The sequence below is a fragment of the Meles meles genome, chromosome 12, assembly GCF_922984935.1.
Source record: "Meles meles chromosome 12, mMelMel3.1 paternal haplotype, whole genome shotgun sequence".
Classification (NCBI taxonomy): Eukaryota; Metazoa; Chordata; class Mammalia; order Carnivora; family Mustelidae; genus Meles; species Meles meles.
The window spans coordinates 15,883,619-15,911,281 of NC_060077.1; the positions used below are offsets into that span (position 1 = coordinate 15,883,619).

Genomic DNA, 27,663 nt, shown 5'->3' on the forward strand with positions numbered 1-27,663 from the left:
CAGGGACGCTAAAAATAGCCATGGTTTCCAGCTGTCACCGTGGAGTGAGATGAAGCGACCTCCCACAGGCGGGGAGGACCAGGAAGTCCCCCTGTGGGAAAGAGGAAGCAAAACAACCTGGAGCGGGCGGGCACCTGCGATCCCAGGGTCCCGAGCAAGAATGGAGCGCCTTCCACCCGCCAGCTCCCACCAGTTCCACGGCCTGGCCCCCCAGGGCCAGAGGCAGGAGACCCCCCCCTACTGTCCGGGGCTCAGGAATGGCCAGTCTGGGACCCCCGAGCTTCGGGAGCGGGGCTGGCCAAGCTAACCCTGCAGGAGAGGCCGCCCTTCCCCGATTCCCTTGACGTCTGCGATTCCAGAATACACGCACGCACACACACACACACACACACACACACACACACACACACACCCTGGCTGCAGGGGAGCCAGTTGCCCACTGGCCATGCAGGGCAAGCACAAGGGGAGCTCAACCCAAACAGAGCACAGGAAGGGCCTGCCCTCCTGCCAAAGATTAACCCAAGACACTCAGAAACAGAGAGCGGGAAGGACAGGGTCTACAGGGCAGCGGGCTCCAGGATTCAAATCCTGGCCCTGCCGCGTCAGCCGTGTGACCCGGGCAAGTCACTTCATGGCGCTGTGCTTCCCCCATTTCCTGGGTAAAAGAGAGGCAACAGGAGCTCCCTGGATGCTAAACGAGATGATGTAATACGCCTAAAACACTTAGGATGATTAGGATGACAGCTGGCCAGTAAGAAGTGCTCATTAACACTTTTCTGTCATCAACCCCCACCTTCTAACTGATGGGCGGAGAGATTTGCCAGGGGGCCCAAAGCCAACCAGGGGCATGGGAGGACAGTCCTGAGGCTCTCTGGGTGGCTCTCACTGAGGGAAGAGGGAGCGAACTAGTCTGAGTCCGAATCTCGGGTGGGGAGAGAGGATAAGGAAACAACCCAACCTCAAAACACAGACCACCTCGCTATTCTACCATCCGCGCATGAACGCAAGGGCTACTCTGGCCCTTGGAGACACTGCAGTGAGAGCGACAATGCAGCCCTGCCCCAGCAGATGTCCAGGCTCAGGAGGGAGAAAGAGGCCGCACAAATAAACATATAACATAAGGGACCACTATTAGGGACATGAGGGGCAAGCTACACAGATATCTGGGGATGAGCCTTCCAGACAGAGGGGAATGCAAGCCAGAGACTCTGTGGTAGGACCAGGCTAGGCAGCCTCAAGGACGTCAAGGAGATAGCGTGGTAGGTGAGCAGGGAGGCCGAGAGACGGTGAGGTAAGAGAGGGAAGGAGGGCCAGACTGTGGGGGCCTTCAGGCCACTGAGAGGACCTTGATACTCACTCACAGTAACATAGGGAACCTCGAAGGTTGTCAGCTGAGGGGACACAATGATCTGACGAGTGTTTTATCAGGATCCTTCTGGCTGTCTATGAAGACCAGAGATGAGACTACTGCACCAGTCCAAGCAGTGGATGGAGAAGGCTGCCATGGTGATGCTGAGAAGAGGGGTTGAAATCCAGATACACTTTGAAGATAAAGCTGATAGGACTTGCTGATAGACCCTATGAAGGATGACCCAAGATCTTCACCTCTACACTTGGGGGAGCAAATGGAGGTGTCATTTATTGAGATGGAAACACAAGCTGGGGAAGCCTTTGGCAGCTGAAAAAATGAATGGATAAAGCCCTCGAGGCTGATTTCAACCAGAAAACCAACTTAAGAGATGGCAGAGGGGACCCAGCTCCCCTCCTGGATGTGGAGGAGGCTTGGAGGCCCATCGACTCACAGTGGCCCAGCAGACAAGCACCTTCCCCTGCGGCCCAGCTGCAGCAAGGGGCTCCTCCTACTGCCAGGCCTTCCCTGGTGGACCAGAGACACCTGGTAACTTGGAAACATACTGCCAGGGACCTGGAGTAAGCATTCCTCATCCATTCGAACAGGGAGGGCCATGCATGCCAGGTTCAGTCCCAGGCGATGGAGACAAGAGTCCCCATGCTCCTGGTGTCTTCCTCCAGGATATTTTCACTCACACACACACACACACACACACACACACACACACACACCAGGAAGGTTACCTGGAGCAAATTACTCTCCAAAGCTTCGTTTCCCTATCTGTCGAGGACGGTAATGAGAAGTGTCACAGAACTGTCCCAGGACTAAACAAGACGGCATTCACCAAGACGTCCTGAACACTGCCTGGCCCACGGAAATTCGCGACTCTCCTTAGCACATTCCGGCTGGACACCTCCTGTCCACTCCCACCTACTGAGGGAAAGTAGAAGGGTTGAGTCTCGCTTCTTTCCCTGGACCTCTCCCAGCAACCTCAGCCCACGAGGCTGCTCCGCTGTGTGCCACCCACGGTGAGAGGCACGTTCGGCCACTCTCTAGGGAAACCTTGGATTCGTTACTAATTTTTTATTAAACACATAACACATGGCTATTCTCCTTGTTTAAAAAAAAAAAAAAAAAGGCATGGGCACCTGGGTGGCTCAGTCGGTTAAGCGTCTGCCTTCAGATCAGGTCACGTTCCCCAGGTCCTGGGATCAAAGGTTTGAGTCCAACAGCGAGCTCCTTGCTCAGCAGGGAGTCTGCTTCTCCCTCCCTTCTGCCTGCCGCTCCCCCTGCTCACACTCTCTCTCTCTCAAATAAGTAAATTATGGGTTGGGCTGCTGCCTTCGGCTCGGGTCGTGATCTCGGGGTCCTGGGATCGAGTCCCGCATCGGGCTCTCTGCTCAGCGGGGAGCCTGCTTCCCTCTCTCTCTGCCTGCCTCTCTGCCTACTTGTGATCTCTGTCTGTCAAATAAATGAATAAAATCTTTAAATAAATAAAATTAAAAAAAAGAGTTACAGATAAAATGTGTTTCCCTCGGCCACAGCCCGGGCCTCCCCCTTTGCCCCGAGAGGGAGCACTCTGTCAGTCCACCCCTTGTCTGATTTTTTTTTTAATATTTTATTTATTTATTTGACAGAGAGAGATCACAAGTAGATAGAGAGGCAGGCAGAGAGAGAGAGAGGGAAGCAGGCTCCCTGCTGAGCAGAGAGCCCGATGCGGGACTCGATCCCAGGACCCTGAGATCATGACCTGAGCCGAAGGCAGCGGCTTAACCCACTGAGCCACCCAGGCGCCCTGATATTTTTTTTTTAAGATTTTTATTTATTTGACAGACCGATCACAAGTAGGCAGAGAGGCAGGCAGAGAGAGAGGAGAAAGCAGACTCCCTGCAGAGCAGAGAGCCCGATGCGGGGCTCGATCCCAGGACCCTGGGATCATGACTTGAGCCGAAGGCAGAGGCTTTAACCCACTGAGCCACCCAGGTGCCCCCCTTTTCTGATTTTATGTGCACTGTCCCCTACTGGAAATACAGGTTATTTTCTTGTGATCTGAGCTTTTTCTCAACGACTTCTCTATTTTACCAACTCTCTGGGCTAAAGCATACACATCGAGTCCCTTCTTTCTAACTTTTGCCTAGAAATCTATTGGATAAAGGGCTCCGGCTCCCACTCCCATCTTATTTCCTAGGCCCTGGGTGACATGCAGACCCCAACTCAGGATTGTGGCTCTGCCCCTCCACTGTAACGAGCCGTACAGACGCCAGCGAGCCCCGGACCTCTGCTATGCCTCAGTTTCCTTACCTGCCGGAGGGACACAAAGCACCACTTCAACCTACTTCTCAAGGCTGTGGTCAGAGTCAAACAAGAAACACAAACCATGTCCAAAGTATTTGCACACATACGTAACCACCTTTGTAGCTTATAATCTCTCGCTGGCAGGCAAATTACATCTGACCCGTCTCAGAGCTGAAGAAAGAAACCGTGCCTCAGAGGTGAAGCGAGTGGCATGATGTCCCCAGCTAGCAAAGGGCCCAGCCAGCTCGGCAGCCCTGGGCTCCGGAAACTGACTGGGGTTTCATAATGCATCACCTCCTCACTCAACCCCATCAGCAGCCTAAGAAACGTAAATCAAACCCATCAGATCCACAACAACAAAATGATCATCATGAGGCATAATGATGGCAGAGAGGCAGGGGGAGTGGGGCTTTCACGCTCTTGGCGGGCGCATAAATGCTGGAGCTTTCCAGAAAGGCAATTTGGCGGTAACTGTCAAAATTCAAACGAAACAGGCTTCGTGGTCTACAGGTTTCTGTTCTGAAAATCTGCCCTGTGCGAGTATTCGTGACATGCAGGCCGAGAGGTATGGACCAGGACACTCACGGTTCAGTTGCTTGAGACAGAGAAGATCACCAGTCAGTAGAGAAACCAGGAAATAATCAAGGGGATAGCGATTTAAAGGAATACCATACAGAAAGGGAGAAAAAAAATGATCGATTTATTTGTTGTGACCTGGAAACATTTTCAAGAGATATCCGCGAATTGAAGAGCAAACTGCAGGATATTTATACGTAGTATAGTTCCATATATGTAAAAAATACATAGTAATGTGTGTAAATACATACTTACGACCCAGGCATCGATAAAGGTCTCGAAAGATACACACCTGCCAACAACGGCGGTAATTATTATCTGAGGACGGGAATAAAATGGAGGGATCTCTTTTCCCCTCCGTTTCAATTTTTTATTTTCTTCCAAGCAAGAATTCATGTCTTATAGGCGGACTTTTTTAGTTAACCAAAAAGCATAAAAAAAATAGCAAAGCACAAGGCCTCCCATTCAAGTTGCCCATGGACACGTGCAGCCAAAGAAAACACCGGCAGGCAGTCCCTCCCTCTCTCTTCACGTCCCACCCACTCGGTCCCCTGAACACAGACATCCTTCTTCCACGGGAAGGGACTTGGCTGGGACTCAGCCTGGGCTGCCCAAGAAGTGACTGTCGTGGGCTCGGCTTGCCTTCCTGCCTTCACGCCACTCGGACCCAAACCAATCATCTTCGGGAGATTCACGGAGGATGCTGGGCGGCTCTCGCTCCACTTTAAGCCTGGAAATTCTCAGTCCAGGATAATTGAGGATGATGGTGGTCTCCACTCTGGAAACCCAGAGTTAGAGTGGGGAATTAGGGGGTACCTGCGTATGAACCAGTGTGCACAGGGCTGACTGACATCCCTAGAAAGAACCACCCCTAGGGGACACCTGGTGGCTCAGTCGGTTAAGCGTCTGCCTTTGGCTCAGGTCATGAGCCAAAGGTCCTGGGATCAAGCCCTGCATCGGGCTCCCTGCTCAGTGGGAGCGTCTGCTTCTCCCCTTCCCTCTGTCCCTCACCCCTGCTTGTGTGCGCTCTCTCTCTCTCAAATAAATAAAATCTTTTAAAAAGGGGGGAAAGGGGGTGCCTGGGTGGCTCAGTGGGTTAAAGCCTCTCTTTCGGCTCAGGTCATGATCCCAGGGTCCTGGAATCGAGCCCCGCATCATGCTCTCTGCTCAGCAGGGAGCCTGCTTCCACCTCTCTCTCTCTCTCTGCCTACTTGTGATCTCTGCCTGTCAAATAAATAATAAATAAAATCTTAAAAAAGAAAAAGGGGGGGGGGAGAAGAAGAAGAAATCACCCTGGAGTTCACCCAAGAATGATGGGGCCGAAAAGATGTTTCAACTATAAACCCCACCCACTCTCGCACCCCCAAAGCAAGAGGCTCTTTGCACAGGGTCCTGATGGCTCCCATGTTTACAGCACCTGGATGACAACATCGTGGACTCTCCCTGAGATAAAGCTCTCACGGCTCTTCGGAACAGTGTAACCCCTCGGCCACCATGAGAGAGAATAAAGCAGTTTGATCGCACTGAGGTGACCCCACACACATCTGTCCAGCCACCCCCAGAGGCCAAAAAAACAGGAGAGGAACTCAGGGCTCAGGGGCACCAGCAGCCAGGACCTCTTCGGAATCAGACTACAGAGCTTACTGTAGTAAGTAAGTACTGACAAGATCTGCAAACAAACAAACCAACAAAAGACCCAGTGTGCCCAACATGACTCCCAGAGACCTTGAGGAAAGCCAGTCCTCGCCTCATGGTTAACGACGGCCGACTCCCAGGAAGGGGCGGCTCAGGCATAAGCAGACTGTAGGCCACATTCATCCAGCGATCCATTCATCCCCAGGCATCCCGTACTGGGCAGGGGGCACAGATACGAAATGCAGACAAGTCCCATTCGTAAGAAACCCACCTAAGGAGCAGGCTAAGGGGAAAAGAGAAGTCAACGGGCAAGTGACATTACCCACATCTTTATTGAGGCTTGCTCAGTGTCTGGGCAAGGTGAGCCTCAGTTTCCCCTCCCCACACTGCCGGTGCTCTCTCTGGCCTCAAGGCTCTGAAATGCTGTGACCCTGGCCTTTCTCAACGCCAGCTCATTTAAACAGGCTGTCCAGACACCCAGGGCAGAGTCTGATGGTCTGAGGCCAGCTAATTTGTCTCCACGGTTGAAAGGGCAATCGTGCGGAAAGTTAAGATCAGAGGAAAGCCCTCCGCTAATGCAGCCTTGAGCTTGTTCCTGCCTCTGTGGGAATCTAAGGAGAAAGCCGCTTACCATTTCCAGTGGGCATCAGGAAGGCAGTGTTGGGAGAGGAGGGAGCCCTGGGCCTCTGAGAAGGGCTTTCTAAGGGGGAGCTTCTGGACAGCAGAGTGCTCTGCTGAGCACTGTACTATCGAGGCCCCGGGGACCCATGTGAGTCTCACAGAAGCACATGAATGAAGGTTCCTGTCGTCCTGGGTTCACAGGAAACAGGCAAAGTGCAGCCCTAATTTTAGCAGATAGGGCCTCAGGCTGCTGTAGTCAAGAGGCGAGAAAGTAATGTGCTCACACTCCAGCCTGGCCTGGGCGCCAGACTGCTTAGGGTGAGGTCTCTCATTCAGGCCTCCCCAACCCTGGGCCTGCGCCTCCAGGAGAGCCGCCAGATGCCTCCTTCGCCCCCCAGCCTCGGCCTGGCTCGGGGAGGGTACTGCGGAGGCAGCCAGCGGCCCCTCGCGATGCGCTCCGGGATCCCGTTGCTCCGGGGCCCTGACTCAGGGCGCCGATCCCGGCTCTGGCTCGCCCGCCCTCTGACTGCACGAGCTCCTCCGCGCCCTGCGCCCTCCAGTCCCGACCCCGCGCGGGACCCGGCTGGAGCCCCTCACCCACCTTGAGGACCTGCTGCTTGATGAGCGTGGGCACCACCACGATCATGACGGCTCCCAGCACTGCACACAGCAGCCCTACGAAGCCCAGCACCGCGACCGCCCGGCGCGCTTTGGCGCGGCTGCCCATGTCTGCGCGCCCTGGCTCCCGCCCGGCGCTCGCGCGGCTCCGCGCCTGGGGGGACGGGGACCGAGACACAGGCGACACAGGCGGCGACTCTAGGGTAGGCGGGCCGCAGCGGCACGGCGGGGCCCAGACCGCGGCGCACGGAGGAGCGGCCCAGCAGGTGGCCGGCGGTTTTATGCGCCATCGCCGGCGCAGCCGGACCGCCCCCGGGACGCCCTGGGCACCAGGATTCGGGCGGGAGCCTAAAGGCGGGGGCGGGGGGCGGGGGCTGCTGGGGGCGGGGCGGGGTTGGGGGCGGGGCCGGGATCGGATGGTCCTGAGGACACGCCCCGCGGGGGGGTGGTCTGCCGTCCCACGCCCTTGCTTCCGTTTCCGCGGGAGACCGCGCTGGGATCCTCGTGTTCGGCGCGCAATAGTGTTGGTGGGGTTTGGCTCCCCCTCTGCCTCCTCTTCCCCGCTCCTCCCCGCCTCTCCCTTTCCTTGCTCCTCCTCCTCCCATCACCTGCTCCCGCTCCTCCCGCAGCCCCCGACCCTCCTGCTCCCCCCTCCTTCGCCCCTGCCCCTCCTCCTCTCCCACTTCCTCTGTCATGACCGGCGTCATGGGCACACTTAGGAGGAGTTTCCCAACTCATCAGAAACACCGGAGCCCCCATCCGCAGTTCTGCGACCTCACTGCCATCCCCCAAGCCCGCATCCACACTCACATTCTGTTCTAGCCTCGCTCTCCCTGGAACCAGCCTTGCAGACTCCCGCCTCAGTGCCTGATACACACAACCCACCCGCCCGCCTTGGCATTCTGTTCCCCTAGATATCTGCCCGGCTCCTTCCTTCATGACCACTCTGCCACCTTATCAGAAAGGCCTTCCCCCCTGCCACCTCGTGTTAAACAAAATAGCGCCAGCTCTCCCCGTCTCCCTTATCGCTGAGAACCACCTGGCATGTCACTCTGTCATTCGTCCTTTGCATTCTGACCAGCCCCCCCCCCCCCCCCCCGCCTCCAACCCCCCACCCGCCCGGCTAGAATGCTGCGGGCAGACTCTCAGTCTCTCTGGGCCCCTGCCTTGTCCTCCGCAGCTAGCACTCTGCCTGGCAGGTAATGCTGGGCCCCCTGGGCTTAGCACCTTGCCCAGAATGGCTCCATTTTCCAGGTGAGGAAGCAGGCACAGGGGGGTGACATGAACACACCTTAGTGTCTTTTTCTAATGAAGAGGGAGACGGGATGAGCGAGTGAGCAAATAAAGGATGCTTAATTGCAGGTAACAGGTGCTCCCCTACGGCTCCCCAGCCCACACGTGACATTGAGCTTTGAGCCCCTCATTGTCTAGACTGGACTACTGAGAGGACAGAGGACTGGTTGAGGGTCATACGGGGTGGGACGCAGTGTCCCCAGCGCCTGGCGAAGGCAGGCCGATCCCGGCTGGCTTGGGAGGAGGCCTTGGGAAACTCTCCTTCAGCTGTGGAAGAAAGCAGCCCAATCTGGCCAAAGCAGTACTTATGTACAGTACCCACTCCATACTGGCCAGAGAGCCTTGCCTGCCACTGTCCCCCACAGGAGACCTGACCTTGCCCGGGGTGCATACAGGAGGAGCCCAACCCCTGAGCTAGATCGGGGTGCCAGGACAGGGCTGCGGTGTCAGAGAGGAACGAGTCCAGGGAAACTGTGCTCCAGGGTTTCCCGCAGCAGAGTCCCGGGGCAAGACACTTGGCCCACTCTTGGACTCGGTTTTCTCACTTGCTCAGTGGGGACTATAAGAGCCTCTCCCCAAGGGCTATCATGAGGTTTAACTGCATTGGGAAACTGTGGCAGGGCTTACTTAGATCAGTTCTCACAACGTGGGAGCACAACTGAGGCCTGTGTTGTCCCAAGGCCTGCACGACCTGGCTCTTGCCCACCCACCTTTTCTGCCCCATCTCCCAGCCTCTCCCCTTGCTAACTGTACTCCCAGCATCTTGGGCTTTCTTTCTGTTCCTTGAACAGCCCCAGCTTTCTCCTGCCACAGGGCCTTTGCATTTGCTATACATCGTGCTCGGAACACTCTTCCCCCAGATCCTTCCAGGACTCACTTCTGCTCCAGACTCCAGCTCAGCGTTCACTCCTTGGAGAGGTCTTCACTGCCCAGTATCCAAAGTGGGAACCCCAACCTACCAGTCACTGTACCAAATCATCCCCATTTTATCTGAAATGGTCTTACTGGTTTCTTTACTTTTGTCTCCCCCAGCTCCCAAGCAACAAGCCGGTCTGGTTTTGCCGATGATATATCCCCAGCACCTCGGGCAGTTCCTGGCACATGTTACCTATGCCCTGAAGTCTTCAGGTGATCAATTAGCTCACTGAGGCATTAATCAATCAAGTCAATTAGTCTATCAATTAACATATTTCATTGAATTCCTCAAGGTTTTCAACAGCCATCAACTATGGGGATTGTTTTATCCCCATGACTTTGCTGTTCTTGGGAACTAACCAATGAACTAAAACCTGGGGTCTGCCCTGGCCCGATGCCCGCCCCCCCTCCTTGACACCCGTCCTCCCCCAAAGAGGCCCATTCACCTTGACCCTTTCACCCAATGTAACTGTTATTTATTACGAACTCTTCAAGGTCCAAATGTGCGTGGTGCTTACCCAAGAGAGCCTCAAGGACATGGCAGGAGGGCCCCCGCGTCAGGCCAGGGCGATCGCCTGACAAGAGACACAGCGGAGATGAAAGGCTGTCTGAGACACGTGACCAGCCTTGAGCTCACTGAGGGGAGTCATTTCCGATGGGGTTGGGGAGGCAAGGATGTGGTGGGGGGGGGATGCTGAGAAGCAGGAGAAAAGACTTCGTCATGCTTTAGAGACAGGCCTTGCCAGGATAGGGAGAGCCGAGAAAAATGCAGAAGGAAAGGAGAGATGAATCAGAGTAAGAGATTCTTAACGTGGGCGCTGGACGGATCCCGAATGAACCAAGTCAGATGACGTTCCTTCTCAGCTCAAACGTCTCCCCTGATCAAAAGACAGATGGTGAGTGTCGGCAAAGACGTGGGGGACACCAGAACCCTCAGACACTGCCGGGGCGGGGGGTGGTGTGGGGTTGTAAAATGAGGCGGCCGCGGGAGGAAACAGTCCTAGAAAGGCCGAGCACGGACTGAGTGGGGAATCCAGCTGTCCCAGTCTGGGGCACATACGAGAGAAATGAAAACCGTTTCCATGCAAAAATGTGTGCACCAGGGGTCATTACAGCCCTGTGCACTGTAGCTAAAAGGTCGAGACAGCCCAGATGACGAAGAGGCAAATAAAATATGGACTACCACACAATGGAACGTTATCTAGCATGAGAAGGAGAGAAGTACTGATACGTACCACGGCATGCATGAACTTTGAAAACTTTACCCTGAATGAAACTTAGAAAAGACCGCACAAGGACACCTGGTGGCTCAGTTGGTTGAGCGTCTGACCGGTGATTTCGGCTTAAGACAGGATCTCAGGGTATTAGGATCAAGCCCCGCACCAGGTTCGATGCTCGGCGGGGAGTCTGCTTAAAGATCTCTCTCTGTGCCCCTCCCCGCTCTGTAAAATAAATAAATATTTAAAAAAGAAAAGATCACATGGTGTATGATTCCATTAATGGGAAATGTCCAGAAGAGGCAAATCCACGAGACTGGAAGGTTGCCTGGCTTGGGGAGGGTCAGGGGAGCGACAGGGGAGAATCCGGAGCTAAGGGGTACAAAGCTTCTCTTGATGAAACTGTCCTGGTGGTGGTGACACAACCCTGTGGATAGACTAAAATCCAGTGAATCGTACCCATTAAGAGTGCACTATAGGGGCGCCTGGGTGGCTCAGTGGATTAAGCCACTGCCTTCGGCTCAGGTCATGATCTCGGGGTCCTGGGATCGAGCCCCACATCGGGCTTTCTGCTCCGTGGGGAGCCTGCTTCCTCCTCTCTCTCTGCCTGCCTCTCTGCCTACTTGTGGTCTGTCTGTCAAATAAATAAAAAAAAAAAAAAAAAAAAAAAGAGTGCACTATATGCTCTACAAACTACCTGTCAATAAACCGTCACTGGAAAAATCAGAATGTTCTTCTGGCCCTCACCTCTCTCAGACGAAGAGCCAAAGTCCTCACATGGCCCACAAGTTGACCATCATCCCCCTGACCTCCTGTTCCTCTTCCCCCGCCCCTGCCCCGCCCCCATCCCACCTGCTTTACCTCCTGGGTGTTTCTCAAAACTGCCACATTGCTCCTGCCTCAGGGCCTTTGCACTCCTCAGTCCCTTGAACTCTTCTCTCAAACCCCCATGGAGCTCACCCTCCCTCCATTCACATTCTTGCCCTAACACCACCTCAGTGAGAACTTCCTTCCTATCCACACCCCCACAAAATTCCCTATCTCCCTTACCTACTTTGCTTTCTCCCCCAGCACACTACGTAATGCCTTGGCTCTCCTTCTCGAATGCAAAAGCTCCATAAGGGCAGGAAATCTGTTTGCCCATGATTGTGTCCCCAACTCCTAGAACAGTGCCTGGCACACAGTAGGTCCTTCATGGATATCTATACACTGAGGAACCATAACTACCAGAGCCCAGTGGTTTAAAATCTGCCTTTGGGATGCCTGGGGGGCTCAGTCAATTAAGCTTCTGCCTTTGACTCAAGTCATGATCCCAGGATCCTGGGATCGAGTCCTGCTTCGGGCTCCCTGCTCAGTGGGGAGTCTGCTTCTCCCTCTGACCCTCCCCCCTCTCATGCTCTCCATCTCTCATACTCTCTCTCTCAAATAAATAAATACAATCTTTAAAAAAAAGTCTGCCTTTGCAGTGAGGCTGCACTCCCCGGGGCGACCTCTGGCAAGAAGCTTACACTCTCCATTCCCTCGCTCTCTCAATCTGCCTGCCTCTCTGCCTACTTGTGATCTCTCTCTCTCTCTCTCTCTCTCTCGCTGTCAAATAAATAAATAAATAAATAAATAAAAGAAGCTTACACTCTCCATGCTCTGGCTTCCTTCCCTGTGCAACAGGGATGATCTCAACCATGCCCACCTCCGTAGGGGTAGTCATGGGTATTAAACAAGTTAATGCTGATTACACACTTAGCAAAGTGCCAGCGAGAGATGGAATCACGGCTCGGTGCAGGCAGGCACATGCTGTGGGCCCCACCCGAGCCCGGGAGGACGCAGTGCTATCCTCAGGGCCACGGAACCAGAGTAGTGCATGTACTACTCTGTAGTACTACCGAAACGAAGTACTACATCTGCATGTACTACAGAAACAATCTGATTAAAAAGAATCATGGCTGGGGGGCGCCCGGGTGGCTCAGTGGTTTAAGCCGCTGCCTTCGGCTCAGGTCATGATCTCAGGGTCCTGGAATCGAGTCCCGCATCGGGCTCTCTGCTTGGCAGGGAGCCTGCTTCCCTCTCACTCTCTCTGCCTGCCTCTCTGCCTACTTGTGATCTCTCTCTGTCAAATAAATAAATAAAATCTTTTTAAAAAAAAAAAAGAGCCATGGCCGGTTAGTGGCTGGGGAGACAGTCGTGCTTGGCCATGTCTACCACCTTGGTTGCTGCTCAGGCAAGGGCAGAGTCAGAGCTCACATTTGCCTGTGGTTTTCTTCCATCCAATGTTTTGTTGTTGTTGTTGTTATTTTTAAAGATTTTATTTATTTATTCAACAGAGAGAGAAAGAGTGAGAGAGGGAACACAAACAGGGGGAGTGGGAGAGGGAGAAGCAGGCTCCCTGCTGAGCAGGGAGCCCGATGTGGGGCTCGATCCCAGGACCCCGGGATCGTGATCTGAGCCGAAGGCAGATGCTTCACCGACAGAGCCCCCCAGGCGGCCCCATCCGTCCAATGTTGACTGAGCACCTGCTACATGCCAGGCACTCCGTGAGATGCCAGCCACCTGGCAGTGAACCAGACAAAGCTCCCTGACCTTGAGAAGTTGACCTTCCAGCAGACAAGCAAGATCAATAACTTAATTATTGGTAAATTGTAAATTATTTGGTAAATAATTGGTAAATTATTGGTAAACATAATTATTGGTAAATTTTATAACATTGTCAGAGCTGCAGTGTCTAGTACGGTAGTCGCTGGCCACGTGTGGCTCCTCAGGACCGGAAATGGGATCATCCCAAGGGAGAGGGGCTGCGTCATACACACTTAGTGTGAAAGAAAGAAAAAATATCTCAGTATCTTTATATTGAGCACACGCTGAAATGACAACAGTCAGATACGTTGGGTGGAATAAAATACACGCTTAAAATTAATTTCAGGGCTGCCTGGGGGCTGTTGATGCAGCGGCTGCCTTCGGCTCAGGTTATGATTCAGGGTCCTGAGATTGAGCCCCGCATCGGGCTCCCTGCTCAACGGGAAGCCCGCTTCTTCCTTTCCCTCTGTCCACTCCCCCTGCTTGTGCTCTCGCTCGCTTGCTCTTTGTCAAATGAACAAATAAAATCTTTTAAAAAATTAATTTCACCTCTTTCTTTTTACTTCTTTAAAATGCAAGGGGGCCTGGCTGGCTCAGTCGGTAGAGCATATAACTCTTGGTCTTGAGATCGTGAGTTCAAGTCCAGCCCTGGGTGTAGAGATTGTTTAAAAAATAAAGTCCTTTTTAAAAAATGCAGGAGTGCCTGGGTGACTCAGTTGGTTGAGTGGTCAGTTCTTGATTTCAGCTCAGGTCATGGTCTCGGGGTCCTGGGATCCAGCCTCGCGTGGGTCTCCCTCTCAGCAAGGAGTCTGCTTGAGACTCTCGCTGCCTCTCCCTCTGCCCCACAAGTCTTTAGGGAGGAAAATGCAGCGACTAAAAACTTTTCTGATTGCAGATGTGGTTCTCATTGCATTTCTTTTGAACAGCACTATATTAAAGAATGATCCAGACCAAGGAGGGGGCCTTGAGGAGGAAAAGAAAATGATCCATGCTTTAAGAGGGGAAATAAGAGAGCGGGGTAAGTGCCACCAGTGGGGAGGGGGCATGTGATTCAAAGGGGGTGGCTGGGAGGGCGTCTGTGAGAACGTGACAGTGGATGAAGACCTAAAGAAAGTGCAGGAAGGAGCCATACAGACCTCTAAGGAAGAGATTCCCAGGCAGAGGGAACAGCCAGTGCAAAGGCCCTGAGGCAGAAGGATCCCTGGATAGGTTTTTTTTTTAAGATTTTTTTTTAATTTATTCATTTGACAGACAGAGATCACAAGTAGGCAGAGAGGCAGGCAGAGAGAGAGGAAAGGAAGCAGACTCCCTGCTGAACAGAGAGCCCGATGCGGGGCTTGATCCCAGGAGCCCGGGATCATGACCTAAGCCGAAGGCAGAGGTTTTAACCCACTGAGCCACCCAGGTGCCCCCCCAGATAGATTTTAATGAAGACTTGATTTCTGATAACTGATGTAAATGACGTCTTAGGAGCTGTTTTCTTTCAACAGGCAAAAGTGTCCCTACGATACGGTGAATATTAATGGAGGTCTCCAGAGCCCCCAGACATCTCCCAGGAGACTCAGCCTGGCCCAAGAAATCCCAGCTTTCTGCAGAATCACCGGACACTTTGTGAACCTCCTGCCACTTTCCTTTTCTAAGAGCTGGCAACCGAACTTTACCTTTGCCCCTGGCTCTTAGTACATGAGATAGTACCTCTCTGACAAGGGCTAAGCCTCCAACAGAAAATCACTTTCCAGGACAAAGGTGGAGGTGTGGGGAGAACTCCGTGGGCAACTGTGAGCTAAGAACTCTGCTCCATTTCTGCCAGCTCAAAAGAGGATGGAAGCTTCTACTTGTTTCCCTAGTTTGCTGCCTGCTGGACACGGGAGGATGGCTCCGGACCAGGACAAGGCTTTCGAAGACTGAGGCAGGGGGCACCTGGCTGGCTCGGTCCATGGGGCATGCAACTCTTGGTCTTGGGGTTGGGAGTTCAAGCCCCACACTGGGCAAGAAGTGAACTAAAAAAAAAAAAAAAAAAAAGGAAAGAAGGAAGGGAGGAAAGAGAAGAAAACCTGAAGGCCATTGTCATGAACATTAAGGCACACATATGGCAGGATTCCGATCACACAAGGCTGCCAGAGGAGTTGCTGAGTCCCCATCATAGGATCCAGGATGGGGGCGCCAGGGGCCGGGGGAGGGGGCTGGGGCACTGGTGATTCCTGGGGACAGAGTCTCCATTTGGGAGGATGGATGGTGGTGATGGCTACCTGCGCCGATGGCACACTTTCAAAGAGCTGATATCCACACAATGATAAAAGTCTGAGCATCGCAAGGATAGAAGAGGAACCACCAGGAAGTACAGGCAGGAGGCTGGCCAGGAGCTGAGCTATAAAGAAGTAAACCAGAGAGTAGGTCTTTGATCAAGAAAGGGGGGTGGGGCTGGGGGGTGGGAGGAGCCTGGGTGGCTCAGTGGATTAAGCCTCTGCCTTCAGCTCAGGCCTTGGTCTCAGGGTCTTGGGATCTAAGCCCCAAATCCGAAATACGAAATCCGGCTCTGCTCAGCAGGGAGCCTGTTTCCCTTCCTCTCTCTGCCTGCTTCTCTGCCTGCTTGTGATCTCTGTCTGTCAAATAAATAAATAAAATCTTAAAAAAAAAAAAAAAGCCAATGATGAAATATTCCCCCTGGAAAAAATCCTTTATTAGCCTTAGTTTTCTAAACCAGGAATTGTTAAGCTAGAGCCCACAAGCCAAATCTGGCCCCCAGCCTGTTTTCGCAAATAAAGTTTTATTGGAATACAGCCAAGCTCATTCACTACGTGTCATTTACAGCTGCCTCCTTGCTTCCACGGCAGAGGTGAGTAGTTGTGACAGAGACCGTATGGCCCAAAAAGCCTAACACACTCATCTGACCCTTTACAGAAAAAAGCTTGCCGGAGCACCTGGGTGGCTCAGTGCGTTAAAGCCTCTGCCTTCGACTCTGGTCATGATCCCAGGGTCCTGGGATCAAGCCCCACGTCGGGCTCTCTGCTTGGCAAGGAGTCTGATTCCCTTCCTCCCTCTCTCTGCCTGCCTCTCTGCCTACTTGTGATATCTGTCAAATAAATAAATAAATAAATCTTAAAAAAAAAAAGAAAGAAAAAAGCTTGCCAATTCCTGTACTAAACAGTTGCCGTGTTACTGTTGCATTTTAATAATATGTACATAAGCTTCGAATTGGCATGTTTGTATTACTTACCCTCTAACAAATACTGTATTCTTCATGAAATATAATTTAAAGAATTCCAGATGCCTCTCACACACACACACATTCACACATATGAAATATTTTAATAAATATCTTCAAAAATAGGCATGTATTCCTTCTTTTTGATTGTTTAAAACTAAAGAAGGAGGGGACACCTGGTTGGCTCAGTTGACAGAGCATGCAACTCCTGATCTCGGGGTTGTGACCTCAAGCCTCACATTGTGTGCAGAGATTGCTTAAAAAAATAAATAAAATCTTAAAAAGGAATAATAAAATAAAAAACAAAACTAAAGGAGGAATCCAGAAAATAATTATTCTTACTGAAAATAATTGTTCTTTGAAGTGGCTGTGTTGGGGCGCCTGGGTGGCTCAGTGGGTTAAAGCCTCTGCCTTCAGCTCAGTCATGATCTCAGGGTCCTAGGATCAAGCCCCCATGTGGGGCTCCCTGCTCAGTGGGGAGCCTGCCTCTCCCTCTGCCCTCCCCCACTCATGCTCTCTCTATTTCAGATAAATACATAAAAATCTTTTCAAAAATAAAACGAAGTGTGTTAAAAAATGACCCACTCGGGGCGCCTTGGGTGGCTCAGTGGGTTAAAGCCTCTGCCTTCAGCTCAGGTCATGATCTCAGAGTTCTGGGATCCAGCCCCGCATTGGGCTCTCTGCTCAGCGGGGAGCCTGCTTCCCTTCCTCTCTCTCTCTGCCTGCCTCTCTGCCTACTTGTGATCTCTATCAAATAAATAAAATCTTTAAAAAAAAAAAAATGACCCACTCGGGGCACCTGGGTGGCTCAGTGGGTTAAGCCTCTGCCTTCGGCTCAGGTCATGATCCCAGGGTCCTAGGATCGAGGCCTGCATTGGACTCTTTGCTCAACAGGGAGCCTGCTTCCCTTCCTCTCTCTGCCTGCCTCTCTGCCTACCTGTGATCTCTCTCTCTCTCTGTGTCAAATAAATAAATAAATAAATTTTTTAAAAAAGTGACCCACTTAAGGGTCGATGACTATTGTGACAATGAAATTATACATTGAATTCATGTGTAATGGACACTATGGGCCACCTTACCAAAACTCATTCTCTCCTACTCCTTTCTCTACTGATGGCAAAGTGCCCACCTTCCTCCAAGAGGCCACAGATGTTTCGAAAGCAGGAACCCGCCCCCCACCCAGTCCCCCTCAGGAAGGGATGCTGCTGAAGATGCTAAGCCAGTCTTGGTAACACCATTCGCCCCACTCTGATTGGCTTAGGGGGGTGGACACGTGACCAAATGCTGGCCAATAAGACAAGGGAGTGGTGCGCTGGGGGGACTTCAAAAAAAGTCGTCTGGAAAGGGCTCCAGGAGGAGATGGTTTCTGCATCTCTTCTGCTGGGTGTTATCCCATCTGGGTGAGATGCCTGGGTGGGAGGCAGCCATCCTGCTCTGTAGAAAATGCTAGAGAAGGGACATGCAAAGGACCTGGGTCCTGAGTGATGGCCATCTGTGACCGCTGAAACTGAGAAGCCCAAATGTCCTTACCAGAGGGCATCGCAGGACTTCCCCCATATGGGAATAATAAATGTCTTCATTGTTAAACTGTTTGGGTTGGCACTTTCTAGTACTCTCAGCCAAAAGCATCTCAATGAATACAGATATGAAACCCTCTGGCTGGCACCCAGCAGCCACAATCAACAGCTTTATTGATCCATTCATTCGGGGAATGTTTACTGAGTGCCTTCTATGTCTCAGGACAGTTCTGGGCACTGGAGATCATGAGAGAGGTCCATTCTCTCCTAGAGGTACATTCCAGAGGTGGAGCCAGACACAAAAGCAAGTTCATAAATAAGCAAAATAATTCCAGATCATGCTAAATACTGAGAAAGAAACAAAACAGAGCAGTTGAATAGAGAGAGTGAGGGTAGGGCTTCTCTGAGAAGGTGGTATCTGAGCAAAGAACTGAATAAAGAAGAGCCAGCCACGTGGAGACCCAGGGAAGGGATTCCAGGCAGAGGGCATAGCAAGTGCAAAGGCCCTGAGGTGAGAGCAAGCTTTGTGTGGTCAAGGAACTGAAAGGTGGAGTGTGAGGGTAGCATGGCTATGGCAGTAGCTTTTTGGGGGAGTATCTGAAAGTGCACAAAAGGCTCATAGTCCAAGTTTCTCTCCTCCTGTTTTTCCTCCCTCCCTTCCTCCCCTCTCTTCTCTTTCTCTCTCGCTCTCTCTTTCAGAGCTTTTGTTCCCAGGCCCAAAGTGTATGAGCGCTGGTTTGTTGAAATCTGCGCTAAGTTTTCAGGCTCTTCTTTTTAACTCAAGAGAACCACTTAACCTCTCACCATGTGTGGGCCTGACACCACACTGGGTTTTCCAATGAAAGCCAAGTTTTTGTGCTTCAGCAGCAAGTCCCCGTCTGTTTCTCTGTTTGTCTGGCCTGAGTACCATTTTCAGTACCCACCTCCACCGCTTGGGGCCCAATGGGGCATGGGAATGTGGTCCACAGCATCAGGGCAAGAGGCTGGCCATAGGTGCAGGGGGGCAGGAGCTTGGCGATGTCAAGACGAAGAATCCTTGAGGTTAGAGAAAGGTCCTGACCTGTTTTTAAAAATTCACTCAACTGTAGACCAGCAAAGTTGCCTGTTGCTTTCCTGAGTGGGGGAGATATTCCCGGCCCCCAGACTAAGGGGTACAGTGGAGGGGGCTGGAACCCAGGTAGAAGCAGATTCCAAAAACATTATCTGGCAAGCAATGAATGCCGACCCCACTGTGGACACAGCTGCCAGCAGCTGAAATGGCTTTTGGCTGGACACAGGGTAGTGCTGAGGGAGACCACTGGACACTCACAGGGCCATTGGTTTAACTATGTTTCCTGTGGGCATGGCGGGGGGTGGGAATGTCAATCCCAGCCCCATGCAGGTTCCAGACCCGCTGGGACAAACATATTACTTTCACACCACTGAGTCTATACCGGCACTTAAGAGAAATGCTCTCAGGGAAAGGAATCTGCTCTGGTGAGGGTGTATTACAGAGGCCACAGAGGGGCCCCTTTTCAAAGCAAAGAGGATCGAGTTACTTCCTGTCTAAATCCTGCACTAGCTTCCCATTGCATGGCATGAAGCCCAGACCCCTCCCTGGGGCCCACAAGGCCCTGAGCCAGCTCCCCTCTCCTACTTCTCCTCACCCTTCAGCCCTGAGTTGCAACCATCTTAGCCTCTTGTGGATCTTCTGATGTGTTCGGCTTGTGCTGCTGCAGGACCTTAGCACGTGCTGTGCTCCCTGCTTTCAACTGCTCTCCATGGCAGCTCCCTCGAGGACCAGCTCCAACGTCACCTCCTCAGAGAGGCCTCCCCTGGTGAGCCTATCTAGAAAAACACTCCTTATCACATCATCCCGTTTTATTTCCATGACTCCCTGATGTTGTCCAGGCTGACTGTTACTGTCTGTCTCCTCCACTGATATGAAAGCAGCTTGAGGACAAAGACCTTGCCTTTCCTCACAGCAAGGCCCACAGCCAGCAAGGGGCATGATGGTTGGAGGAATGGATGAATGGATGGGTAAAGAGGGGAACTTACCCCACTGAGGTAAGTCAGGGAAGGCTTTCTGAGTTGCCATCTGATGGACAGAGAGGAACTGGGCTGTTCACCTCAATTCTGGCTGACCCCCAGAATCCTGGGGGCTATGCCATGGGCCGAGTTTGGGCCCCTGCCTTGGAGAGTCTCTGATCCGGGGTCCGGCACAATGCATGGTGTCGTTTCTGCCCTTGCGAGCAGCCAGGGCTGGGAGCCACTCATCTCCGGCGCCCGCGGTTCCCCAGGCATTTCCAGGAGCCGCAGCACTGTGGAATGTGACGGAAATGCAAATTCTTGGTTTGGATCTCAGACCTTCCGGATCAGGTGAGGTCTGGGGATCTGTTTTTTCACATGCCTTCCAGAGGATTCCGATATTCACTCAAGATAGGCTGCAGGAGAAAAGAGCCCAGACGGCAAAGGCTATGACCCATGCCTGTAATGGGAGGGAGGGAGGGACTCCCACGCTGACCTCCTCTCTAGCTCCCTCTCCCTGGCCTGAGGCTGGGACCCATTCCACCCTGTCCCTGAGGAGGCCGAGACCTGGGACGGCCTCACCTGATCTCCGCCTTCATGTTGGCTCTCACGCTGCCACCTGGCCCCCAGTCAGCGTAATCGACAGGCTCCGTGGGAGAAGGGTTCTTCTCTGCGCGCTCCCCTGGCCCCGTGCTGCCCCACCGTCCTGCCCTACCAGCAAGGGAGAAAGGTTGTCAGGGCAGAAGGTGTTTGTTTCAGCAATGAGTCTGTGGGACCCACGAAATGGGAACCCGGTTCCTGCAACATGAGCCTCAGAAACCTGCTCCCAAGGAACTGGACACCTACGCCACCCGCCACATGGGCAGGTAATAGGCAGATGGGTTGGGGGGAGGTGGGAGGGGAGGTGGGGGGTGGGGTCTTTCCCCCCTCCGTCCATTTCCACTCCCCCTCCCCCTCCTCAAATCTGTTCTCTTGTCCTGATAGTTCTTGAATTCTTTCACTTCTGTCCATCGGGAGTGGTTTCAGAATCGTGTCCCCCTAAAGAGATATGTTCAGGCCCCACTCTCAGGACCTGTGAGGGTGACATTACTTGGGAATCAGGCCTTCGCCAGTGCAATCCTGCTTAGGTGAGGTCATAGTGCGTGAGGGCAGGGGGACCCTAGATCCACGACAAGCGTCCTTGTCGTCCTGGGTGGCTGAGTTGTTAGGAGTCTGCCTTCGGCTCAGGTCATGATCTCAGGGTCCTGGGATTGAGCCCTGCATGGGGCTCTCTGCTCAGCAGGGATCCTGCTTCCCCCTCTCCCACTCCCCCTGCTTGTGTTCCTCTCTCGCTGTCTCTCAAATAAATAAAATCTTCTTTAAAAATACAATACGCAAACCATAAGAGACTCTTAATCTCACAAAACAAACTGAGGGTTGCTGGGGGAAGGGGGTTAAGGAGAGGGTGGTTGGGTTGTGGACATTGGGGAGAGGGTATGTGCTATGGTGAGTGCTGTGAAGTGTGTACGCCTGGTGATTCACAGACCTGTACCCCTGGGGCTAATAATATATTATGTGTTAATAAAAAATTAAAAATTTATAATAAAAAATACAATACAGTACAGAAGAGAGGATACAGAGACGCACAAGGGAAGCTGGCCACATGAAGAGGGAGGCAGAGGCGGGGACCTGGAAGGGCAAGGAGGGCTCCTTCCCTACAGGCTTCCCGAGGAGCACCGTCCTGCCCACACCTTGGTTTCCCACTTCTGGCCTCCAGAGCCGAGGGAGAATAATTTCTGTTGTGAATCACCCTCTCTAGCTGGGTGGCCAGATGCCCCCTGAAAGCCCGTTCTCCAAAGCTAACAGGGAAAGGCGGGCACATGGTAATGGGGGGGCGGTGTAACCCGAACTCCTCCCCGAGCTCTCCCCTTATGCACCGCCTACCCCCCTGACTGCCATCCCACCAGTTTTGTTTTCGTCCTGTTTCCACATTTCACGTTCCTTGGAATTTCTGAAAAATAAAGAACTGAAATCAGAGCTTTGCCCCCACATGGAGCTGACAACAGGAACAGAGTTCTTATTTAATTAAAACAAAACAGGAACCCATCTTCCTGCAGAAGACCCGAACTCAGATACTGTTGGGAGCCAACACTTTCTTTTTTAAGAAAGCACCTTCCAAGGGCCTCCTACGTGTCTCAGTCCCTTGAATATCTGACTTTGGCTCAGGTCATGATCTTGCCTGGTTGCGGGGGAGGGGTGGGGGGCCCTCCCTGCTTCTGGTTCCCCACTCAGCGGGGTGTCTGCTTCTCCTTCTCCCTCTGCCCCCCAACCCACTCATGCTCTCTCTCTCAAATAAATACATAAAATCTTTTTTTCAAAAGACTTTATTTATTTAGGAGGCGCCTGGGTGGCTCAGTGGGTTAAGCCTCTGCCTTCGGCTCAGGTCATGATCCCAGGGTCCTGGGGGGATCGAGCCCCACATCGGCCTCTCTGCTTGGCAGGGAGCCTGCTTCCTCCTCTCTCTGCCAGTCTCTCTGCCTACTTGTGATCTCCCTCTCTGTCAAATAAATAAATAAAATCTTTTTTTCGAAAGACTTTGTTCATTTAAGAGAGAGAGAGACAGCGAGAGAGGGGAATACAAGGAAGGGCAGAGGGAGAGGGAGAAGCAGGCTTCGTGCTGAGCAGGGAGCCCAATGTGGGCTCAATCCCAGGACCCTGGATCGTGACCTGAGCTGAAGGCAGACACTTAACAACTGAGCCACCTAGACATCCCAATAAATAAATAAGTAAAATCTTTAAAAAAGAAAAAAAAAAAAAGAAAAGAAATCAAGACACAAACTCCATAAACCTTATGAAGAAAGGAGGGGGGAGGGAGGTTCCCCAGAAAGTGAGAGGGCTGGAAGTTCCCTCCAAATCACCCACTCAGGTCACAACTGGGGACCACGACATTCCCAGGGCCCTGTCACAGCCAAGATTTGCTTTGTGGTTCATATTGTATAAAGACAAACTCTGCACATTTCTATGGAAACTGTGCATCTCAAAGCCTCAGAGAAAATCTGGAGAGCCGCATCAGACCCTGGTGATAGAAGATGTCTCTGAGAGGTGGGGTTTGGGGGAGGGGTGGTACAGAACAAGACTTACTTTCTGCCCAAACTCTTTTACACTTGTGTGGCTTAAAGCCTTATCTGTGAATTCTTTGACCGTTCTCCATAAAAAGTGAAGCAAGCCCTATTCATATCAAAGAACACAGTCAACAGAGTGAAAAGGCAACCAAGCTACAGCATGGAAGGAAATATTTGTTAAGTCAGATATCTGATAAGGGGTTAATACCTAGAATATATTTTAAAAACTCCTACAGGGGCGCCTGGGTGGCTCAGTGGGTTAAGCCGCTGCCTTCGGCTCAGGTCATGATCTCAGGGTCCTGGGATCGAGTCCCACATCGGGCTCTCTGCTCAGCGGGGAGCCTGCTTCCCCCCCCCCCCCGCCTGCCTCTCTGTCTACTTGTGATCTCTGTCAAATAAATAAATAAAATCTTTTAAAAAAAATTAAAAAAAATAAAAACTCCTACACCTCAACAACAACAAAATCAAATAACCCAATTATAAAAAGGAACTACTGGGACTTCATCAAGATAAAAGGCTTTTGCACAACAAAGGAAATGGTAGACAAAACCAAAAGGCAACTGACAGAATGGGAGAAGATATTTGCAAACGACATATCAGATAAAGGGCTAGTATCCAAAATCTGCAAAGAACTTATCAAACTCAACACCCAAAGAACAAATAATCCAATCAAGAAGTGGGCAGAGGACAGGAACAAACATTTCTGCAAAGAAGACACCCAGATGGCCAACAGACACATGAAAAAGTGCTCCACATCACTCACTCACACCACCTCACACCAGTCAGAATGGCTAAAATTAACAAGTCAGGAAATGACAGATGCTGGCGAGGATGCAGAGAAAGGGGAACCCTCCTACACTGTTGGTGGGAATGCAAGCTGGTGCAGCTACTCTGGAAACCAGTAAGGAGGTTCCTCAAAAAGTTGAAAATAGGGGCGCCTGGGTGGCTCAATGGATTAAGCTGCTGCCGTCGGCTCAGATCATGATCTCAGGGTCCTGGGATTGAGCCCCACATCGGTCTCTCTGCTCCTCAGGGAGCCTGCTTCCTCCTCTTTCTCTGCCTGCCTCTCTGCCTACTTGTGATCTCTCTCTCTGTCAAATAAATAAATAAAATCTTTTAAAAAAAAAGTTGAAAATAGAGCTGCCTGATGACCCAGCAATCGCACTACCAGGTATTTACCTTAAAGATACAAACGTAGTGATCTGAAGGGGCACGTGCACCGGAATGTTTTTAGCAGCAATGTCCATGATAGCCAAACTATGGAAAGATGTTCACTGACAGATGAGTGGATAAAGAAGATGTGGTATAGATGTATATACATACACAATAGAATATTATGTAGCCATAAAAAATGAAATCTTGCCATTTGCAATGATGTGGATGGAAGTAGAGGGTATTATGCTAAGTGAAATAAGTCAATCAGACAGAGAAAGACAATTTTCATATGATCTCACTCCTATGTGGAATTTAAGGAACAAAACAGGATCATAGGGGAAGAGAGGAAAAAAATAAAAGAAGATAAAGTCAGAAAGAGAGACAAAGATTAGGAGGCTCTTAATCATAGGAAACAAACTGAGAAAAAAAAAAAAGGAAACAAACAGGGCTGCTGGAGGGAAGGGAGGTGAGAGTATGAGGTAACTGACTAATGGACATTAAGGAGGGCACATGATGTAATGAGCACTGGGTATTATAGAAGACTGATGAATCACTGGCCTTTACCTCTGAAACCAGTAATACTTTATATGTTAATTGAACCTACATAAAGAATAAAAATAAATAAATAACACAATTAAAAAATGAACCAAGGGCCTGGATAGAAATCTCTCCAAAAATGATATGCAAATGGCCGACAAACATCTGAAAAGAGTCTCAACATCACTAATTATCAGCGAAATGCAAATCGGTGACATATCTCCTCACACCCATTAGGATAGCTACTACCCAAAAAAAACAGACAATAACAGGTATGGGCAAGGATGTGGAGACATTGGAACCTTTGTGCCCTCTTGGTGGGAATGTAAAATGGCACCGCCATGATGGAAAACAGTATGGCGGCTCCTCAAAAAAGTAGAAATGGAAATACCATACGATCCAGCAATCCCACTTCTGAATATACACCCAGAAGAATTCAAAGCAGGATCTCAAAGAGATATTCGCACTCATATTCATGGCAGCGTTATTCACAATGGCCAAGCGGTGGAAGCAACCCAAATGTCCACTGATGGATGAATGCACAACCACATACGACGGGATATTATTCAGCCTTAAAAATTAGGAATGAATTTCGTCACATGCTACGACATGGATGAAACTTGTGAACATGCTATATTGAAATAAGCTTATCAGGGGCGCTCGAGGTCATGATCCCAGGGTCCTGGGATCGAGTGCCGCATCGAGAGAGAGGAGGGAGCAGGCTCCCCGCTGAGCAGAGAGCCTGATCCAGGTCTTGATCCCAGGACCCTGAGATCATGACTTGAGCTGAAGGCAGAGGCTTTAACCCACTGAGCCACCCAAGTGCCCCCTGAACTACACTCTTAAAAATGGTTAAGATGGGGGGGCGCCTGGGTGGCTTAGTGGTAACGGTTAAGCCTCTGCCTTCGTCTCAGGATCCTGGGATGGAGCCCCGCATCAGGCTTTCTGCTCAGCAGGGAGCCTGCTTCCCCCTCTCTCCCTGCCTACTTGTGATCTCTGTGTGTCAAACAAATAAATAAAATCTTTGAAAAAAAAAAGGTCTTTAGAAATATAATTTAAAAGATAATTAAATATTAATTAGAAATATAATTTAAACCATAATTAAAGCCCGACTGTGGTTTTAAATTCTAAAAGTATGCACAAAAGCTAAAAAAAAAAAATTTCTTGATCAGTTTTTCACCCATGTATCCCAAGAAAGTACTCTCAGATTTTTTTTTTCCTGATTGTGGAATATCCTAAAAGTCCAGAGAATAATATCATGAACGCCATATGCCCAGCATCCAACTAGAACAAATCTTAATAGCATGACATATTTCTTTCTGCCTCGTTTTTGAGAAGACTTAAAGAAATTTTTAATGGGGGTTAAAAAAAACCAAAACCAACAACATTATTTTTACCATCTTGCCTCAGAACTTCTGCATCTTGTAAAAGCAAAACTCTGTCCCGGTAAACAACATCCCCCCAGCTTCCTCCCTCCCACAGCCCCTGGCAACCAGGATTCTACTTTCTGTTTCAGTGAATTTGACTGCTTTAGATACTTTGTACAAGTGGAATCAGACAGTCTCTGGCTTTTGGGGGACTGGCTTCTTTCTTTTTTTTTTTTTTTTTTTTAAACTGAGATGAAAGAACACTGACCTTCTCCTGGAAAACACTGCTGTGGCATTTGGTCCATCCACGATGCCGGGTGGCCTGGATCTCAGTCGGGTTCCAAAGCATTTTCATCACCCCAAAATGAAACCCCGGCCCCATTAACATTACTGCCCGTTCCACCTCCACCCCCCAGCCCCTGTCAACCAGCTCTCCGTTTCCTGTCTCTCTAGACTGATCAATTCAGGACATTTCATATACTTGGGACCATGCACCACATCGTGGCCTTTATGTCTCTGCTGGTTTTTAAGAAATGCAGTATTGGGGCGCCTGGCTGGCTCAGTCGGTGGAGTCTGTGACTCTTGATCTTGTAAGTTCAAGCCCCACAGAGGGTGTAGAGAGAACGTAAAAATAAGATCTTCGGGGCGCCTGGGTGGCTCAGTCAGTGAAGCGTCTGCCTTCCGCTCAGGTCATGATCCTGGGGTCTTGGGATCAAGCCCAGCATTGGGCTCTCTGCTCAGCCGGGAGCCTGCTTCTCCCTCTCCCCGGGACCCCCAACGCTCATGCACACACACTCAATCTCTCTCTCAAATAAATACAATCTTTTTTAAAAATTCCCCACTTTAAACCATTGGAGAAACAACTCAAGTGTCCGTCAACAGAGGCATGGGCACACAGAATGGGGTCCATCCCCAGGATGGAGAATGACTGAGACACAAAGAGGAAGGAGAGGGACACACACACACACACACACACACACACACACACGCTACGCTGTCCACGAACCTTGAAGACAGGATGCTGGGTGAGGGGCAGCCAGACACAGAAGGCCACACCTGTGTGACTCCGCGTTCGGGAAACGTCTGGAACAGGTACGTCTGCCGCGACAGGGAGCACAGATCGGTGCTGCCAGGAGCTGGGGGAGGGGCAGTCGGGGCGACCGAAGTTTCTTTTGGGAGTGATGAAATGTTCTGGAGCGAGGTAGAGGGGACTGTTGCACAATGTGGCACATGCACGGGACGCCGCTGCATGGTGCCTCTAAAACGCTGCAAACGGGGCATTTTATGTTATGTGAATGCCACCACAATTTGAAGAAGAGACGGACGCCACTCTGGTGAGGGACACTAATAACGGGGAGTCCGTGCACGTGGGGAGGGCAAGGAGTATATGGGAACTCTCTGTAACCCCCCCTCCGTTTTTGCTCTGAACCTGAAACTGCTCTAAAAAATAAGGTCTATTTAAAAAAAAAATTTTTTTAAAGGAAGACAAGAAGGAAATGCCAGAAGGGAGGAAGAGAGGGAAGGGGAGAGGGAGGAGAGAGAGAGACAGAGAGACAGCCCTTGCCCCCACCTTTTCGGAGCGTCCAGCCGCTCGTTGCGCCCCCTTGTGGCTGCTGAAGCTGTTGGGAGTGTCTTGGGGACAGTCCTTGGCCATAGGACGCCCGGCTGGGCAGTGTACACCTGGC

General features: G+C 51.2%; 2 protein-coding genes across 7 annotated transcripts in view; both read right to left on the reverse strand.

Annotated features, from left to right (window-relative positions):
* Window positions 1-7,398, reverse strand: part of SCARB1 (scavenger receptor class B member 1) — a 66,841-nt gene extending 59,443 nt beyond the window's left edge. Inside the window, exons 1-2 of one of the 3 annotated variants that reach the window (XM_046025737.1) lie at window positions 7,080-7,199; window positions 2,095-2,284 (exon numbers count right to left, since the gene is read on the reverse strand). Coding sequence is in view for 2 of the 3 variants with exons in the window: in XM_046025736.1 (XP_045881692.1) it covers window positions 7,080-7,205 (126 nt within the window). In the remaining variant the exon portion in view is untranslated. Of the gene's footprint in view, window positions 1-2,094; window positions 2,285-7,079 lie in introns of all 3 variants that reach the window. The other 2 variants (XM_046025736.1, XM_046025735.1) reach the window with 2 other exon arrangements.
* An 11,798-nt stretch (window positions 7,399-19,196) lies between these two features.
* On the reverse strand, window positions 19,197-27,663 carry LOC123954276. Of its 4 annotated transcripts, XR_006821056.1 has the most exons (5): window positions 27,549-27,663; window positions 26,985-27,244; window positions 20,401-20,529; window positions 19,849-20,111; window positions 19,197-19,634 (listed from the first exon to the last, which is right to left on the reverse strand). XR_006821056.1 is itself a non-coding variant. In XM_046025308.1 (4 exons), exons 1-4 carry the CDS (start codon window positions 27,630-27,632, stop codon window positions 19,916-19,918), a joined length of 669 nt encoding a protein of 222 aa, XP_045881264.1. In that variant the 5' UTR covers window positions 27,633-27,663; the 3' UTR covers window positions 19,197-19,915. The 4 variants fall into 4 exon arrangements, 3 of the variants coding, with proteins under 3 accessions (XP_045881264.1, XP_045881265.1, XP_045881266.1); XM_046025308.1 differs by having other exon boundaries at window positions 19,197-20,111; XM_046025309.1 differs by having other exon boundaries at window positions 19,197-20,234.